This window comes from Vicugna pacos, chromosome 2, assembly GCF_048564905.1.
Source record: "Vicugna pacos chromosome 2, VicPac4, whole genome shotgun sequence".
NCBI classification, from domain to species: domain Eukaryota; kingdom Metazoa; phylum Chordata; class Mammalia; order Artiodactyla; family Camelidae; genus Vicugna; species Vicugna pacos.
Genome location: NC_132988.1, coordinates 118,827,131 through 118,845,215, shown reverse-complemented (window position 1 = coordinate 118,845,215; position 18,085 = coordinate 118,827,131). Strand labels below are relative to the sequence as shown.

The following is an 18,085-nucleotide window of genomic DNA, read 5'->3' as shown; positions in this document are numbered from 1 at the left end:
TGAGTGAGACAGCGTCTGTGAAGCAGTCAGCACCGAGCCTGGTGTGACCGGGTCCACAGACAGTAGCAGCTTTGCTGAGGCAACTGCTCAGTAAACACGAGCTGTTATTGTTATAAGAAACTGGTGTTTGCAGGGGGCTTAGGTACCGCAGTGACCACGTGGCTGTGCAGTGAGCAGGGGCACCGGCCTCTGGGTTGCTTTTACTTTAAAGGCTGTATAGCAGTAAGCAGTGGAGCTGGGCTCTGAGCCCGGGTCTCTGTCACCCCCAAAGCATGTGGGGTGCTGAAAACCAGCCCTGCTGGGCCCCTTCTTCCACCAGGCTGTTCTGTGCACAGCCAAGTCCATACCCCTTGATTGGCTCGCATGGCGTCCCCACCCTTGGGGAACACGAGCTTGCCAAGGAACCACCAGTGCAAAGAAGTTTCCCTGCCAGCTGTGTGTGCCTTCAAGCAAGGTAGAGCCCAGCTGGTCGCACCATCCCAGAACAGATAAACTTCTTGCTCAACAAATACATGTGCACTGGAGTCCAGTTTTAAACAGAAGGCTTCAGGCAAATTAATATCCAGTCTCCTGAACCTGAACCGCTAGTTCCCAATTTGACACAATGGAGGTGCCTTGAGTACCGGGTGCAAAGAGTGTGCCCTGCTGCCTCCTCCTGTCTCTCAGCCTCCCACTTCTCAGCTGCAGCTCAGAGAGGTGCCAAAGCTGCTCTGTGTCACATCCTCCTCTAAGCCACGGAGCCACCAGAAGAGGACAGGCATCCGGTTCCAACACAGGGACTCCAGCACCATGGCCAGCGCCCAGCCTGGCCACATCCCACCTTCCCCGGGGCCAGGCAGGCTCCGTGGCTGTCCCTCCCAAGTCATGGTGTCAGCACCAGCGGGCAGTGCACATCCATGGGATTTCTTTCTTTCGCTTTGTTTTGTTTCAGGGTGGGGAAGGAAATTAGTTGTTTTGTTTTGTTTTAATGACTGTGCTGGGGATTGAGCTCAGCCAGGCATGCGCTCTACCACTGAGCTGTCTATACCCTCCCTGCCAGAACTCCTTTACTGAGGAGGTAAGAGTCCAATCAAGGGCACCCTAGTCTCAGGCCCTGCCCCTGCTCTTCCTTCCGTCTCCCTGCTGGTATCTGCCATCACCCGACTGTGCACTGACTCTGCTCAGTGCTGGGCACACTCAGGACCTCAGGACGATGTCCCCAGTCCAGGCACCAGCTCAGTGTGCTTTGAAGGGTGCCAGCCCCCCGGCACCCGTCTGCTGTGGGGTGGTTGTCAGCGAATGCAGCTTCCTCTCCCTCCCCGCACTGGTCAGGAAGAGATCAGCTCCCCAGGGATACCCCTGGGTGCAGGAATTCACCGTGTGGTGTGGCTACTGTCTCCTGGTGGCCAGACGCTGTGCCTCATTCACCTTAGCACCCAGGATAAAACATGCACACAGTCGGTTCTCAATACACTGTGGGGTTTTTTTAAAGTCATCTTTTCATTACCTTTTTTCCTTATTAGAAAAGTAATCCACATTTATTAGGAAAAAATAGTGATTGATGCAAAGGCAAAAATGAATCCCATTTCTAATCCTCCAGCCAGAGGAGCCACTGCTCATATTTTGGAGTATGCCCGTTAGGTCTCTTTTTCTCTGGGGATGTGTTTTTTGTTTTGTTTTTTTTTTTTAACAAAATGGGGTCACGTTGAGTGTACTGTTTGTAACCTTTCTTCACCGTGGCACTAAAACGGTGAGTTGGTGTCGCTGAAAGCAGCATTGTCAGATTACGGTACATTGTTATTGACCGGGTTATGCTGCAGTTGCAGCATCACACATGGCCATTTCCCTGTTCCTACTTGCTGTGCTGGAGAGAGTGCAGGAGAGAAGAAAGCTAAGGGAAAACACTTGTACACACACCCCTCTGGTGGCCATCCGCCAATTAGAGAGCGTAGCCCATTGTCACAGCAACCGCCCGGGACTTAGATACCAGGGACCGGATCTGTGAGCCCTGCGGGCAGGACAGACACTGGGGAGGCCTGAGCACTGCACGTAGCCGCCCAGCTGGGGGTCGGCAGGCCTCTTTCTGAGCCGGGATGTGTTGGTAACAGTTGGCCTTGTCAAGCTGCCTCCCTGATCTATGTTGTCGGGGTGAACCCAGGGCAAGGCGAGCTTTGCTGACCGTGCACCTGGGACTGAGAGAGCCAGCGGGCGGCTGAATGCTGTGACTACAGAGGGACAGAGGTGGGCGGGGTGGGCACCTGTAAATGCCGGCCCCCTCTCCCAGCCCCCACGGCAGCATCGCCCTCTGTGTACGGCTGTACTGACGTTCACAAAATCCAGCAGGTGGACAAGGCGCAGGCGGTATTCCCAATTTTCGGGGGGAGACAAAAAAGACACAGCGAATCTGCCCAGCCTTGGCTAATGCATGACTGATTTTAATTCGATTTGGCGTGCTTGCCCCAGAACCTTGGCCATGCCAAGCCTGGAGTTAGGGAGACGGACTCCGTGGGGAATCAGAGCCCTGGTCCCCTGGGGGCCACCAGTCCTGGGCCTGGCGGGCTAGGGCAGGGGGAACCGAAGCAGATGCGCCAACAAAGATCAGCACCTTTGCATAAAGGAGAAAAACACCAACCCAGATGGCGGAGGGAGAGCAGGCTGGTCCCCTGGAGGGGGAGGCCTCAGCTAAGTCTACAAGGACCAGAGAGAGGACGAGTCAGGCAAAGAGGCCTGGGAAGGGCATGCTGGAGGGAGGGAACAGCGTGTGCCAAGCCCTCGGGCTCTGGCTGACTGGGCAACTGTCAGGAGTTCAGTGTGACAAGTGGCTTTGGGTGGGGGATGGAGAGGCTGGGATAAGCGGATACACAAGGGCCAGACCCCCTGGGGCCTGAGTTCAGATTTCTCTTGAAGGCAGAGAGGAGCAGCTCAAAAATACTGCTCAGAGGGTATCGTAATCACAAATGACAGACTCAGGATGTAAACTCCGGTCTTCGAAACACTACCCAGGGCTCTGAAGGGGATTGCCAGAGCTCTAAAACATCAGGGATTCACTCTCTCAGCCTACATAGTAAATAACAGGGTTCATCTTGAGTACCCAGTGACTTATGAGAGCCTTGGAGTTGGGTGATCAGGGAAGGCTTCCTGGAGGAGGTGGACTGGGGCTGCTGGACCTCAGGGTGGACAAGAAAGCTGGAGCGTGGGGGCTGAGCCTGGCACACTGGGGGCACAAGGAGACACCTTAGGATGATCAGGCTGGAAACATCAGGGCCACGTTCAGGGATTGCAGTGAGGGCTATGCCGACCATCCCAGGAAGGGGCTGCCGCAGGTTGCGAGCTGGACGACAGTGGATGCAGCTGGAGCTTGAGAGACCTGGCCTTGGCAGAGGGGAGAGTCGCGGCGGGAGCACAGCTCTGGAGTCAAATAGCCTGTGTCTCTTCCCTGGCTGTGTGACTCTGGGCAAGTTACCTAACCCCTCTGGTCTCTGGTTTCGTCCTCTGTGAAGTGGAGATCCTGGCAGTGCCCCCTTCATGGGCTCAGCCCAGTGCTGTCCAGGGTGGAGTGCATAGTGCCACACTGCTGCTGCTGGTGGTAATATTTGTTGGAAAAACTCTGGCAGGACAGCTCCCAGGAGGCTGTGGCTGGATCTCGATGCAGGCAGCGAGGGCCTAGATGGAGCCGCCTGGGGCTGGGAAGGGACAGCCAGTCCCATGGCAGAGAGGAGGGCAGGGTCTGTGCCGGCCTGGCCAGGGGCACTGAGGGAGGCCGGGGTTGAGATGAAGGTTCTTGCTGGGTTTTAGGGGTTGAGCCGAGCTGGTTGGGGCAGCCAGACTGGCCAGCTTTGCCTGTGGCTGGCCATGCCAGGCTGAGGTTAATCCTCAGAGGGGACACGGTGGGGCCAGAGGCAACCACGTGTGTCAGCTCCAGGAGGCACGGGAGCCCGGGCGCCCGCCCCGCTGGGACCTGGGCTGTGCCCGGAGTGCGCTGGCGATGCGTGTCCTCTCCTCCGCCGGGATCACGGACTGTACACCCCTGTCAGCACCGGGGCGAGCAGCAGAGACTCCGGGACTGACACCGATATTTGGGGGTGAGCCTCAGCCCTGCTGTGAGGGCCAAGGGCCACGGGGTGCTTCTGCCCAGGCTGCTGCCCAGCTCCAGGACCTGTCCGAGCCCAGCATGCGCCCCCCAACCCACGTCCGCCCCCAGAGCTGGGAGGAGGGGCCGAGGGCAACAGAGCCTGTGGGCAGCGGATAACGCAGGGAAGGCCGGCCCAGCCACAGGGGAGCCAGCGGCCAGGCGGACCTCACCTGAGCACATGGGGTGGCCCCACAAGCGAGCATCTCTGCAGTGACCCCACTGAGGACACCACAGCTGTCTGTCAAACATCAGTGCTCCAAAGCCCTGAGTGTGTGTGTGCGTGTGTGTGTGCACACGCGAGCGTGTGTGTGACTGTGGTCGTGGATGTGTGTGCACATGGGGGCGGTAGTGCAGGTGAGGTTCTGTGCGTTAGCACGTGTGCTAGTGTGCAGTGTGTGTGGGAGTGTGAATGGGTGTTTCTGCAGGTGTGGGTCTGTGGGAGCATAAGGGCACGCACAGGCTGTGTGAGTGTGTGTGCTGGTGGGGCTGGTGGGTGAAGGTGTGAGTGTGTATCTGCTCCCACAGTTGTAGGCAGGCACGTTCTCTCTGTGTGTACATGTATACATGGAGGTATGCATGCATGTATTTGTGTGTGCAAGCCTGCATGTACATGTGCTGGGTGTTTGCGTGTGCGTGCGCACATATGCATACATCATGTGTGTATTTAAAGGCATGTATGCGTGTGTGTCTTTATGTGTGCACCCGTGTGTGCATGCTTACCAATCTGTTGTGTGTATGTGTTTGTGTGCCTGCACACACATATTTGTGTACATGCATGTCTGTGTGTTTGTATGCACCCAAGTGTGTATTTGTGTGCACACATATATGTGCATATATGTGTGTCTTCTGTGCCTGCACACGGGTATCTGTGTGTGCACATGTGTGCACGCATGCACAGATGAGTGTGTGTTTAGACCACAGGCCTAGTTCTCACTGTCTGTGGGGACGCAGACCCATATGACCATGAGGCTTCCCCGCCCCTAGGCCTTTGTCCCTTTGCCCCATTTTGCTCAGACCCGGCTCCTGGGCGCTGACCCCACCATCCTCCCTGCGGCTGCCGGAGCGCCTGCTGCCTCAGGTGTGGGTCTACCCAGCCCCTCCGCTCTTCCTCTCCTCTCGCAGGCGAAGCTGGGCGATGAGATTCTTGACTACCGAGACCTGGCTGCCCTCCCTAAGAACAAGGCTATCTACAACATTGACCGGCCCGACATGATCTCCTACTCGCCCTACATCAGCCACTCGGTGGGAGACAGGCAGAGCTACAGCGAGGTACGCCCTGCTGCAGGGGCCAATCGCTGTCCCTGGCATCGCAGTCACCACCCGTCCCTCAGGCCCGCTGTCACTCTGCATTGACGCCGGGCTTTTGTGCAGATCCACTTCCCATGGCCCAGCACATGGGGAATGACTGCCCAGGAGGCAGATGAGAGGACAAGGCCGAGTGAGGACGTACTGGGCCAGGGCCGTGTGGCTCATGGGGCGGAGCTGGGGCTTGGGCCCCTGGTGGCTGACTTTGGTCATTGCTGCCTCCATGCTGGCTCCTGCCACTGTCCAGAGCGAGGTTTTGGGGTCCTGTCCATCCCCCACCTCCTGGGATCCCAAGGACTCTCCCTCTCAGGGATCCTGCTCAGAGGTGGTTACTGTGGCCGCCCGTCTGTGGGTAAATGATGGGTGGGGCCTGGGAAGCCACAGGACATGGGTCAGGGTGCTGAGCTGAGCGGACACTGGCCTCAGGGATGAACACTTCACCTGATTCTCTAGAACTGCGGCCTTCCAGCCATCCATCCCCAGGGCGGGAATCTAGCAGTAAGAAGAGCAGTAGGCTGGCAGCACAGAGGTCTGCCAGCCCCTCTGAGCCTCGGTGTCCCCATCTGGGAAATGGGAAGAGTGGAAAACACGTTCCCCTTTCCATTCTAAGGGGACGGAAATGGTGCGAGAAAACTGCCTGGTCCCCCGGGGCTCCTCCTCAGAAACTCTCCGCAGCATCTCCCTCCCTGCCTCCCGGGTGTGAGGAGGCAGGTGAGCTTTGCTGCCGGAAGCTCAGTGTCCAGAACCCCTCCTGCTATGCACTGCCTCCCTGAGTCTGGGTGACACGTCTGTCTGTGGAGGATGGTATGCGCCTGCTGGAACAGGAGGTGCCTGGCTGGGGAGGCCACTCACCATGCTGCCGCAGGCAGACTGGACCTCATCCCAAACCCCGAGGCTCCTCTCTTCCTCTGCGCCCCTTTTCTCTGCTTTCTGAAGAAAATCGAGTGTGATGGGCTCACAGCACGTTGCCACTCGATGTCCTGAACCCACCGTCTTCCTTTTGGAAAGGTGTCTTTGTGGGAGAGCAGTGGGGGCAGGGATGGGGCAGGACGGAGACAAGGTCCAGGCTCTTCCGCACAAAACGCTGTCCTGGGAACCTCTTTCTTGTGATGCCATTGACCATGCTTCTCCAAAAAGAAGGTTTTGGAGCTTGTGTCGGGTCTCATGGGGGCAGGGGTTCCCTTCCGTTTGGAGGAGGGTCCCATGGTGTGGATGGGCCTGGGCCTGGGTGGTCTTGTCCTCAAGTGACCCCCTGGGGCCCAGCACTAACAAGCTGCTCTGTGTTGTGTCCACAGCCCCCTCAGCTGCTCTCGCCAACGCTGACAGAGGTAACCGCCCAACCCCAGCCGGCCCCGTTTGCTCACGCTGCTGCCGCCCGGGTCATAAAGATAGCCACCAAGGTTCCCAGGGAGAGCCTCCGGCCGTGGCACCAGGCCACGTTCCTCCACAGCTGGGGGGCCTCTTGGGCGCTGGTTATTTTTATAACCATGTCTCGCCTGCATGCTTCGCTGGTGCGTCCGCTGGCCCTGCGGTGTGGGCACCTGGTACACAGGTGTCCTGAGGTCTGAGCCATGGCTTCCTTTAGAGAAAAAGTCCAGGGACTGGCTTAGTCTGGGCCACCTCATGCGCCCCTGAGTGGGACTTACACTGTATCCTTGGGTCATCACAGATAAACATGCTGAAAGCGTTTCTCTATCAAATAGCATTTATAATTAGCAGCCTGATTTTTTTCTCCTGTTTCTCAAAATTGATCCATGATATGGATAGCCACCAGTCCGACTCCAGTCTGCATGGGCGTCAGACCTTGGGTCCAGGAATGAGACAACCAGACCTCGTGTGTGGGCAGCTAGCACCCAGCTTCCACACCCACGTGGGGCTGCGAGCCCCACAGACGAGGCAAGGAGACGGAACAGCTATAGGATGTCAGCTGGCCAGCGGGCTATGCAGAGGAAGCCCAGGGATGGAGCCTGGACAGCAGGGCTGGAGCCGCCCCAGGGGAGAGAGTGCCCATCGCCGTGGGTGGGCCAGCCCAGAGGGGCTCAGGGGAAGCCCATGTGGGGCCTGGCAGGTGTGAGGGCTAGCCTGAGCAGAGCGTGGAGGTGGTTGCACAGGCTAATTTTAGGGACAGTGGCTTAGTGGGTTCGGCTGAAGAGCGAGTCCTGGGAAGTGGAAGGTGAGCGCAGAAAAGCGTGGGAGCCATGAGCTCCAGACCCAGACTCTCAACATTGCTTATCCCACACTGGCCTGAAGGGCAAAGCTCCAGCGTCCACCCCATGCAGGGCGCTGGGCCATGTCATGCCTCAGGCCAATGTGCCAAACTGTGGCAGGCCAGCAGCCTGTCTGCCCCCACGTCATGGTTCCACATCATCTCATGCCACCTGCCACCAGCTCTGACCACCCCAAAAAGTCGCTTATCCTGCTTGAATGGAGTCTGCGTTGTCAGTGCTTGTGGGTCTGACTCAACTGGGCCCCTGGGCCTGAGAGGGGCTTCCTCCTACCCGCCACACCTGGGGAGAACCTGTCGAGGCTGGGAGAATACAGAATCCCAGTGGTTCTGAAAGTGTGTTCGAAGGAGCCTTGGGTGCTGGGAAGGACTGGGCAAGAGGGAAACTGAAGGATGTAGGTGGAGCCAGGTGCCTCCACCACCTACCTCTGTGGGAGCCGGAGACAGAAGGAGGGGCTGATGGAGGGGTGGGCGGTCCCACCCAGCCCCACCCTCCGGTACCTGGCAGGCGCAGGGACTCTGCTCAGCACCAAGGCCAGCTCCCCACCTGGCTCCTCAGATGTGCCCTGGCAGCTGCAGCGGACTTCGTCTTGGGGCCAAGTTGAGTCAGCCTCTTGGGTCAAGAGAGCAAAAGCCAAGTGGAGGCTGGACGCGCGGGAGAGGGGTGGGCGGTGTTCTTGGCTCCGGTGTTCACCGGGTTGTCTTCCCCTCCAGGGGGACCAGGATGACCGCTCCTACAAGCAGTGCCGGACCTCCAGCCCAAGCTCCACCGGGTCGGTCAGCCTCGGGCGCTACACCCCGACCTCACGGTCACCCCAGCACTACAGCCGTCCAGGTACTTGCCCCCAACGCTTCTTTTACCCCGTGTGAAGCTGTGATCCTTGCTGTTCTTCCTCTTATGCATCTGTCTCTTCCTTTATGCAGCTGGAAATACGATGGACAGGGGGTGGGGACTGCCAGTGGGTGATGGAGAGCCCGTCCTTTTAGTCACATAAAGAAAAGGCCCTCTCATGTCCGGGTGGGGAGGCTGGCTGCAGAGGCAGCTGGTTACCCTGTTGGTTGGGGGAGCCATCCTGTGAAACATGCAGACGGCACTGAGCACGCAGAATCCAGCTGATGTGCAGTAGCGGGCGTCAGGAAGATAGAGCAGCACAAAGGTGGGAGACCAGAAGTCACTTAGTTCCGAGCCTGTGTGATTTGGGGAAGGTTTGTGCTGTGAAGGCCAAATCAATGGACAAAAGCTAGCGTCAGCGTGTGCATTGACACTTCAACTGGCCCCAGAGACAACTGTCCCATGGGAACATGTGTAAGAGGCCACTGTCAGGCCCCTCCCAGCGGGGAGAAGCCCAAGGAGGGTCCTCTCTGCCCCGTCCCACCTCACTCCCTGCTTGGCGTCCAGCTCTATTGCTCTCCTTGCCTTTAAACGCTGCCTTGCCCTCAGTGTGTCGGGGCCACAGGGTCTCCATGCAGGTGCTGTGTTTTGAGGGATTTTTCCTAGGGGCTTCCTCCTTGGCCAGCTGATGCATGGTTCCATCCTCACCTCCATGGACTCAGCTCTGATTTTTGCAGCCTTTGTGGAAAAATCAAAACTCATTCATTTGCAAAGTTACTTTCATTGATATTGTGCAGTGTGCCTGGTACATCCTGCTCTGTAGATGTTTGCAAAGTGGGTGAGTGAGTGAAGGAGTGAACCAGTGAGTGAGGGAGTGAATGAGTGAGGGAGGGAGGGAGTGACTAGGAGAGCTGGCGAGTCAGGGGGAAGGGCTGCCGGCCTCCCTGGGGGCCCTTCTGCGGACCCCTGACCGCCATGTGTTCACCTGGGCTTGTCGGCTGTGCCTGTCCAGGTGGTCGCCCCAGAGCCAAGACCTGAATCTCTGCTGGGCGAGGCCGGGATGACTTCTGGGTGACAGATCACCCCTGGTCTTGCCAGCTGCCCTCCGCCTGGGTTCTGGCTCCCAAGGAGGTCCCAGGTGGGGCAATGGGCAGGGCTCAGGGGCCAGCAGCTCCCACCCAGCGGGCCTGGGGGCAGCCACCCTGACCACAGAGGGTAGGACTTCCTCCCTCCAAACCTGGAGCACACTGGCCCAGAGGACCCTTGGTGACCCCTTCAGGTGCCTCAGAATGGTGTGTGTTCTTCGAGAGAGGAAGCAAAAATGTTCCTGGAGGAGCCGGGCCTGGGAATGTTTTGTGGCTTTGTGGCCGGTGAGCGTGCGGCCGACTCTGACTTGCTCTCTGTTGCCCGCAGCTGGTACTGTGAGTGTTGGTACCAGTAGCTGCCTGTCCCTGTCCCAACACCCAAGCCCTACATCCGTGTTCAGACATCATTACATCCCCTACTTCCGAGGTAAGGCGCGCGGGCTGCGGGCTGCGGGCTGCGGTGCTGGCAGGGCCGCCGCGTCTGTGTCTCGCTGTCCTGTGTCCGCCGCATGGCTTCCCCGCGTCCCGTGTTTCACGCCCGTGCTCCTCGCTCTGTGTCTTGTGCGTCCGGATCTGTTTCTGTCAGTGTGTAAATGTTCCTTCGAGATAACACGTCACGTCAGGGAGCCAGCGGCAAGGTGGGGAGGAGAGACTAGGAATCACCCAGCGCCCACCCCCGGACTTGTTTGAAGAGCCTTCCTCTGAGTCGTGTCATTTTATTTCCCACGTCGGCTCGCCAGATACAGGGACTGCTCGCCCGGGGGATCGGGAGCAGAAGCTGAGGCAGAGAGGTGGAGACGTCCCCAGCCTCAGCCCATGGTGTCTGGGCAGGGGGTGCGCCCTGCATGGCTGCAGCTCCTCCCAGGGCGCAGACATGCTGCCTTCCGCACCCCTGCCTGGACACGTGTACATGACTCACACCAGGAAAAGGGCCAAGTCTTGTTTTCCTGAATGTTACAGACTGGATTGTGTCCCCCTGGATTCAGGTGTTGAAGTCCTAGCCCACAATGTGACTGCATTTGGAGAAAGGAGGCTTAGGAGGTTATTAGGGTTCCATGAAGCCATAAAGGGGGGCCCCAATCTGATAGGGTGGGCAAGCGGCCTTTTAGGAAGAGGAAAAGACTCTACTGGCGCTCAGAGGAAAGGCCACATGGGGCAGAGCAGCTGTCTACAGCCAAGAAGAGAGGCTGCACCAGAAACTGAGCCCTGCCGGACCTTGATCTGAGACTACAGCCTCCAGAACTGTGAGAAATAAATGTCTGCTGTGTAAGCCACCCAGCTGTGGTACTTTGTTACCCAGCCCTCGCTGACTGATACACCATGGAAAGGCTCTCAGGGCAAGAAAGGAAGCAACGATGATCTCTTGCTGATTCCCTGAGAGGCGTGTTAAGGTTCCAGTTCCCAGAACCTTTTGTCCCAAAGGGACCGAGATTACGGGACAAGGAAGCCAGCTCAGCTGGGTTATTCCATCACTGGACGGTCACCCAGCGGGGTCCTTGGACCTTGGATGGTTCTCACGTGTGTCATCATTGCTTGTTTTCACGACCCCCATCTGTCTGCTGAGAAGAATCCCCGATCAATGGGACGTGGGCCATCCCCACAGCTCATGGCCTCTTCTGGACGTACTGACTCTTTGGAGCGGCAGCAAAGCCCAAAATGGCGCATCCGTGAGGGGAGAACAGCCGGCAGGGCCCGGCGCACAGCCACGTGACCCAGGGGTGTCGTGTGGCCGGGCCGGGTGCTCACTCAAGAGGCAGACAGAAGACGCCACAAACCTGAGTGAATCAGACTTTTAAACGAGTCACGGCAGGCCTCCCAGGGAGGTGCCTCTTCTCCCTTTGCTCTGAGGTCAGAAGGCTGACCGCTTCCCCCCGCCTGCCGTGCCCAGCTCTGTGTGGCGCCATTCTCACTGGGGCCCCTGGCAGAGGTGAGGCCCCGAGACGAGGCCAGACGGTGGGACAGTGGCCGTCTCGGCTGCTCTGGCCTCGTTCCCTGGGCAGTGCCCTGCGAGCTGGGCTGACTGCCCAGGGAGGCACTGTGCCTCAATCAATCCAGGCGGGGGCGGGAGCTGGAGCAACCCCGTGACCACCCCTCCCCCCCCTTTCTGAGCCCCCACCTCGAGTTCTTACCGCGCCAGGGTGAGGAAAGGCCGGGGTGGCCTCACCAAGGACAGGCCCCTGGGCAGCAGCTCCAGGCCTGCAGCACCCCATTTGTGCCCCAGGAGAGGGCCAGGGAGCAGGGCAGAGGGAAGGGCAGCCCTCTCCCCTCGGCAGGAGCAGAGCGGCCCCTCCTCCCATTCTGTGGGGGAGGAGGGCAGGCAGTGCAGACAGGCCCCCCGCCACTGCCCACCGCGACGTGGTTCAGAAACTGTCCTTGTCATAGCCCGTCCAAGGGCGTCCCAAGGTCAGGAGGCACGGTGCTGCGGTCTGCTCTGGGTGGGCACAGGCCCCGCGGCGGGTCCTGGTTCCCTCCTGGCCACTTTGGCCCCCAGTTCTCTTTGTTCAGAAATCAGACAAGGCCCCCCTCCCCTCTGGTGCAGGATGCAGGGGAGCCCAACACCCACGGTTCTGCCCCCACCAATTTCCAGGGCTATCCGTGACCTTGGGAGCCCCCAGCCTCTCCCCAGGACTCTCCCCAGGGAAGCCTGGGGCTCAGGGGGACGTCTCTGGGCGGCGGGGGTCACAGCTCTTGGGCAGAGCCCAGGGGCAGGCCCTCACTCACCAGGTGTGTCCATCCATGGGCTATGGGGCCACCCCAAGGGGGCCCATCCCCTTCTCCCTGGCGCCTCTCATCCAGACCCCCAGGTTCTGTGCATCCCAGCCTGTGGGCAGTCTGTGGCCAGCTGTACCGAGGGCCACTTGCCTTCCTCTTAGCCTGTCACAGAGCCTGGCGTCTGGCCCCACTCTCCAAGAAAACCTTCCCTGGTATCTCCTCGCAGCGTCTTCGGCTTCTTTGGCTCCTCAGGTGGAGATTTTCCTCTGAACCACACTGGGGTTGGAGGGCTCGCCAAGAAGAGGCAGGCGCTCACCTGCCAGTGCTTGCTCTGACCTGGCCAGGTGCCCCTTCCTCCCCGCCCAACCCCCATCCCAGACACACCTTCCCACCATGTCCCGGTGCCTGGGACCTCCCTCCTGCCAAGACCTGTGTGCCGCGTAGGTGCCAGTGGCAGCCATTTGCACTTCAGTATGAATCTCAGTCCCCGACATGTCTCCTGGGACAGCATAAGGTTTAAGCCTAACCTCTCACCTGTTACAGAGCAGGCAGCAGGGTCACCCAGGTGGGTGCCAAGGGGAGGCGATGCTACCAAAACCATTTTGCTAAGCATCCGTGAGGAGAGACCACCGAGCCTCCTCCTCCTTCCAGGGCGTGAGAGGGAGGGCGGGCTTCACATGCGGAGCCTCAGTGCCGCTCCGCCCACTTGCTGCTCCTAAAGACACCCCTGGCCCTCGCTCCTGGGCCGTCAGCCTGGCAGCCGTGGTCATCGGCTGAACCGGCACATGGCAGGGAGCTGCACACGTGCAAACCCACTCACGTCTTGGTGGTGTCCCGTGAGGCCCCTGCACGTGGCTGGGGGTCGGCTTGGCCTCTGGGCACCTGGAGAAGGTGCAGCAGGAGCCAACAGAGGGGGCTTCCGAGGGCAAAGCTGAACCAACTGAGCCGCACAATGAACGACGTGCTGTTGGATCAGACACCACAGTGTAAGTGTCCACGAGTCCACACTGATATAGAGAAACAATTGAATAAAGAAATAAATAGGGGAGAAGAGACAAACCTCCGGGGGAAGAATTCGCGATAATTTACTGTGACTCCGCCCTCCAGGAGGGGCACCTGCCTCCCCAGCCATCAGGGGTGAGCTGTGCACGGTGACTTCCTCCCAAAGAGGACGGCGCCAGGGGACGAGAGGAGCTGGACGTGGAGAATTCTGGCCAACACGACCTCGGCTGGGGGTCAAGTCAGTGTCACAGTGGCAGGTCACAGCAGGTGCCCCCGACGTGATGGGACCTCCCCTCTATGCTCTTCCTCCCCAAACCCTCAACCCCTGTCCCATCCAGAGAAAACATCCAGCGAACCCTGACTGAGGACAGTCTACGAAACACCCCACCAGCGCATCTCCAAACTGCCGAGGTTGTGAAATCCAAGGAGAGTCTGAGAGACGGTCACAGCCCAGGGGAGGCAGAGGAGACGTGATGACCAGTGTCACCTGGTGTCCTGGACAAGGTCACAAAAGGGACATGAGGGAAAAACGGGTGGAATACAAATAAAGTAAAGCGTGTGGACAACACCAGCGTGGTGATGCGCCATCCACACATAAGGCAGTAACTGCAGGAACGGCGTGGGGTTCGCAGGGGCCCCCGTGCAGCCCCGAACTGCTCTACAGCAACGTGTGGACTCAGACTAACAGAGTAGGTGGCGCTCACCAGCCAGGGCTTCCCGTGCTCTGACAGGCACCTCCCTAGGGGGGCTAGAGACCCCTCCCCACCGGAGGTCAGAGCAGCCTCGGTCCTGAACCACCTCCAGGACGAGCCTCAGCAGAAGGGCAAAGGGCCCTCCAAGCCTTTCCAAAGTGGCTGCCCTGCCGGCCTTGCCTCTGGCTCCCCCATATGCGTGGTGACGTCAGGGGCCCACGGAGGAAGCTGGCCCCAGAGCAGCGCCGGAGTCGGGCCTCCCCAGGACGCCGGCCCCCAGCGCTCCGGCCAGTCCTTCCTGCAGGAGGCAGCAGTGGTGGCCTGTCCGCAGGGCTGTCGTGAGCAAAGTACTCTGAGTGGCCCCACGTCGGGTCGATGTTAGGGTGCATTTTGTGATGATTTAGTGACCCAGTGAGTGGGCAGGCGGGGCGTGTATCCAGAGAAGGGAATGGTCAGTGGTGGACTGTGTCCTCTGGGAAGGCTTTGCACCTGAGCCTTGACCCAGGAAGGAACAGTTGGAAAGGGGGTTCCAGGAGGGGAAGAGGGGAGGAGGGGAGGCAAACAGAGGCATCCTGGGCCAGGTCCAAAGTCCCAGATTTGGGTGACTGGTGTAGAAGCCCCTGGATGGCCGGGATGAGGTGGGTGTGACAGGCCATTCGGGCCACCATTCTGTGCCCCTGGGTGTCAGGCCCCCTGAGCACCTGATGGAAGCTGTGGTCCCCTCAAGATACCCACACGCACACACACAGACTCCTGCGTGTGATGTGGGACAGGCCACTGTGGGCAGGGCTGGGGGCCAGGAGTCCCATGATGAGGTGGAGTCTGCAGGCGCCTGTGGAGAGACACGAGCTGTTTGAGGCTGTGCCGGGAGCTTGCCCGGCATGGTGATGGGTGTGTGGTCCTCAGCCACTCCAGAGTCCAGGCACATGGCTTGTTTAAGGCCCCTGCTTCCACCACGTCCTGCCACCCTTGGGGGTGGATGAGTCAGCCACTGTCGGCAGAATGGATCTGGGGTTCCTTTACGTGCACGTGGGGGTGGGTGAGTGTGCACTCCCCGGGGTCTAGGACTTTGAACTGGCCTGCGGATTCAGAAGGTTCTGTGCGGCGCTAGGGAAAAGAGGGTTCACGCCACGAGGGAGGACAGCCACCTACCCGAGGTTCCATCCTCATGGGCAGGTGAATTTGGTGCCATGCCCAGGAAGACACTCGAAGCTGTAGTCAGTGTCCGCTTTGTGGCCTCAGCACTGTTGGGGCCACTGGTTGTGGTCGGTTCGAGCTGAGCCTCCGCCACCCTGCATGCCCTGCTGGGCCCCAGCGCACCCCACCCGGGCGAGGGCACTCCCCCCACCCACCTACCACCCCTTCCTCGTCAGCCCGCCTCCACGTTGGACCCGGCACTCTCCTGCTGTGGAAGGCTGTTGCATCACCATGTCACCTCAGGGTGCTGTGACTTTGAACAAGGGATATTTTCAAGTCAAGAGTGTCTCTTTCCCTTTGCCAAGCTGCCACGTGCTGCGGCGAGGGTTTCCTGGGGCGAAAGGGGAGGAAATGTGTGGTGCCTTATGAGTGTCTTGCTACAGCGAGCCGTGTGCCTCATCACGCCGTGCTCAGTGCCCATTGCATCCTGTGTCTCATTTCATTCCTTAAACAGGTGTGTGCAAGGCGGGGAGGGTCACCGGGTGACCACGATGTCCAAATTTGTGACTTGATAATCCAACCTTGTTCGCAAAACAGAAATCACAAACCCAGATGGGATTAAAAAGATCAGAGCCAGAATCAGACGACTCTTTCTGTTTAATTTGGCAAAAAAAAAAATAGCTTAATTTGGAAACATGCTGGCTGATTAATAGCAACCATCCCTTATTCCCCTGGCTGATAAAATTTACTCAGTGGCTTTTAAGGACAGACTTTGATGAATTCTAGCACTTAAACCCTATTGTGAATGGCTCATGTGGATTCTCTGGGAAAGCGGCATTATTTTATACAAGGATATTTAGGAAGGGGGGGGTGCGGAGTTTGAGTGAACTTGGGATTTTCTGGATTCACATGTCAGCAGCCAGGCTGTGCGCCCCGAGGAGGGGCTCTGCCACGGCCAGGCCAGCCTTCCCACGAGGCGGGGCCCAGCTGGGGCCCTGCCGGGACGCTCCTGCTGCTGCACCTGGGCCACTGCCGGGGGTCCCTCAAGGTTGGATTAACAAGTCTGGGGCCCCACCTGGAAGTGGGTGGGAGCCACACTCTGTCCCCTGGGCAGAGGGTTCGGTGGCCCTACCGGCAGGGGAGAGGGACTCACTAGCTTTCATGCTTGAAATGCTTTCCTCTGCTTCCCCTCGCCGCCTTCTGTCCGCTGTCCTTGCTCTTCCGTCTGGAGGCAGTGAAAGTGGCCGGAGCACCCCCAGCCTCTCCGCGCTCTCAGACAGCAGGCCTCCCCCCTCCACCTACCAGCAGGCTCCTCGCCACTTCCACATCCCAGGTAGGCGCCCGGGGCGCACGGCCGCTCCCCGGGCAGACCGTCTGTCCGCACCTGAGTTGTGGGGGGCGGGGGGAGGACCTGCCCGGCCTCAGCGGGAGTTGCATGATCCCCAAGCCTTTCCATCTCCCCCACCCCCAAATTCTGAGATTCTTTAAAGATCTGCAGATGGGTTGCACATCCCCACTTGGCACGTGCGTGTTTTTCTCCCAAAGCCCTGCAAACACCGGGAGACTTTGCTGCCCTCCTGGGGACGGGCTAGAGAGGGGCCGACAGGACCCCAGATGTCCCTGGCCGCCCCCTCCAGCTGCCTCTTTCCCTCTGCCCGCTTCAGACGGCAGGTGGCATCTGGGCTGCGAGGCTGATCCGCGGTGTGGGGCCGGGGCGCCAGCGGGGTGCCAGGTTCTTCCTGGTGATTCCAAATCTGGGTGACAGATCGCTGCTGACAAACAGCGGTAGAATGGAAACCATCACGATGTGCTTGCTCTCCTTATCTTCTTTTTCTTTCTTCTTTCCCAGACACTGGCGTCAAAGATAACATTTATAGGAAGCCCCCCATCTACAGGCAGCACGGTACAGCCGGACCTCCTCTGCTGCTGCGTTTGCCCCGCATGCGTGTTGACACCATTGCTTTTGCGTGCTCCCCTTTGTTGTGCTCTGATACGCGGTGGGGAGGGCACCCCAGAGGCCCCACAGTCTGAGTATTAGGTGCAGATTCCCGAGAGCCCCCTTCAGAAATGACAATGAAACGTCTGTCGAGTAAGGACACCCCTGTGTGTATAAACCCAGGGCTGACTCACAGGGGCCAGGCTGGGGATGGGACTTTGTGGCCGAGAGCTGGTCTTGGTGGCTTCAGTGGTGCTACTCTGAGGGAAGCAGCCAGGCAAACTTGGGCCAAGATGGTGAGGGATGGAGGTGCTTGGACCACAACCTGACCCAGCCCGGTCTTTGGAGAACAGAACACGCCAGCACCAGGCATTGATTGGAGAGCTTAAGCCCTGTGTTGTGGGCATGGCTGACGGTAGAATGAAGGACCTGGCCTTCAGTCGAAGGGAGTTCTTGCATCAGCCAACCAGGGCTGGAGATGTTTGGTGGTGTGGGTGTCTTTCAGTCCTCCGGTTTCCCCCGAGGGGTGACCGTCCACCTCCGCTCCGCCTGAGCCTGCCGGGCACAGGTGCGCAGGGAGCGGAAGGGTCAAGGTCTCCCCTCTGTTTCCTCATGGACTTTCTGGTGATTTCACCATCCTGAGCCTCTGTCCCCTTGTCTGCAAAACAGGACCAGTTCCTCCACCCTGCCCTTTTCACAGGCTGGTTGCGAGGACTGAATGGGATAATGTACCTGGAAACATGTTCTAAACTGTGAAGTGCTGTACACATGATGGGGATTGTTATTGTTATTACGTGTCTAGAGAGTTGGGAAGGGGAATTCACATACTTAAATTCTTGTCCAGATGCAGCCAAAAAACAGCCACGCCCCCTGTTGCTGACCGGGTGGACGCTGTTGGGCGGAATCGTATAAAAGTATGTTTTCGGTGGGTTACTGACAAATCCGTGGTCCAGTTGTGCAAACAACAAGGTTTGTTTTTTGGTTTTTAAATTTCCTCTTTGACTGCAGTCAGCCCTGTGCTTTGTGTATTTCTTCCTCTTCCCGAGAAA

At 58.9% G+C, this 18,085-nt stretch overlaps 1 protein-coding gene across 7 annotated transcripts in view; it reads left to right on the top strand.

Moving 5' to 3' along the window:
* Positions 1-18,085, top strand: part of ABLIM2 (actin binding LIM protein family member 2) — a 140,499-nt gene that overhangs the window by 85,662 nt on the left and 36,752 nt on the right. For 4 of the 7 annotated variants that reach the window (XR_012062909.1, XM_072946759.1, XM_072946731.1 and 1 more), the window contains exons 10-12: positions 5,234-5,380; positions 6,712-6,744; positions 8,355-8,475. Coding sequence is in view for 6 of the 7 variants with exons in the window: in XM_072946759.1 (XP_072802860.1) it covers positions 5,234-5,380; positions 6,712-6,744; positions 8,355-8,475 (301 nt within the window). In the remaining variant the exon portion in view is untranslated. Of the gene's footprint in view, positions 1-5,233; positions 5,381-6,711; positions 6,745-8,354; positions 8,476-9,885; positions 9,985-16,331; positions 16,434-16,949; positions 17,004-18,085 lie in introns of all 7 variants that reach the window. The other 3 variants (XM_072946751.1, XM_072946742.1, XM_072946764.1) reach the window with 2 other exon arrangements.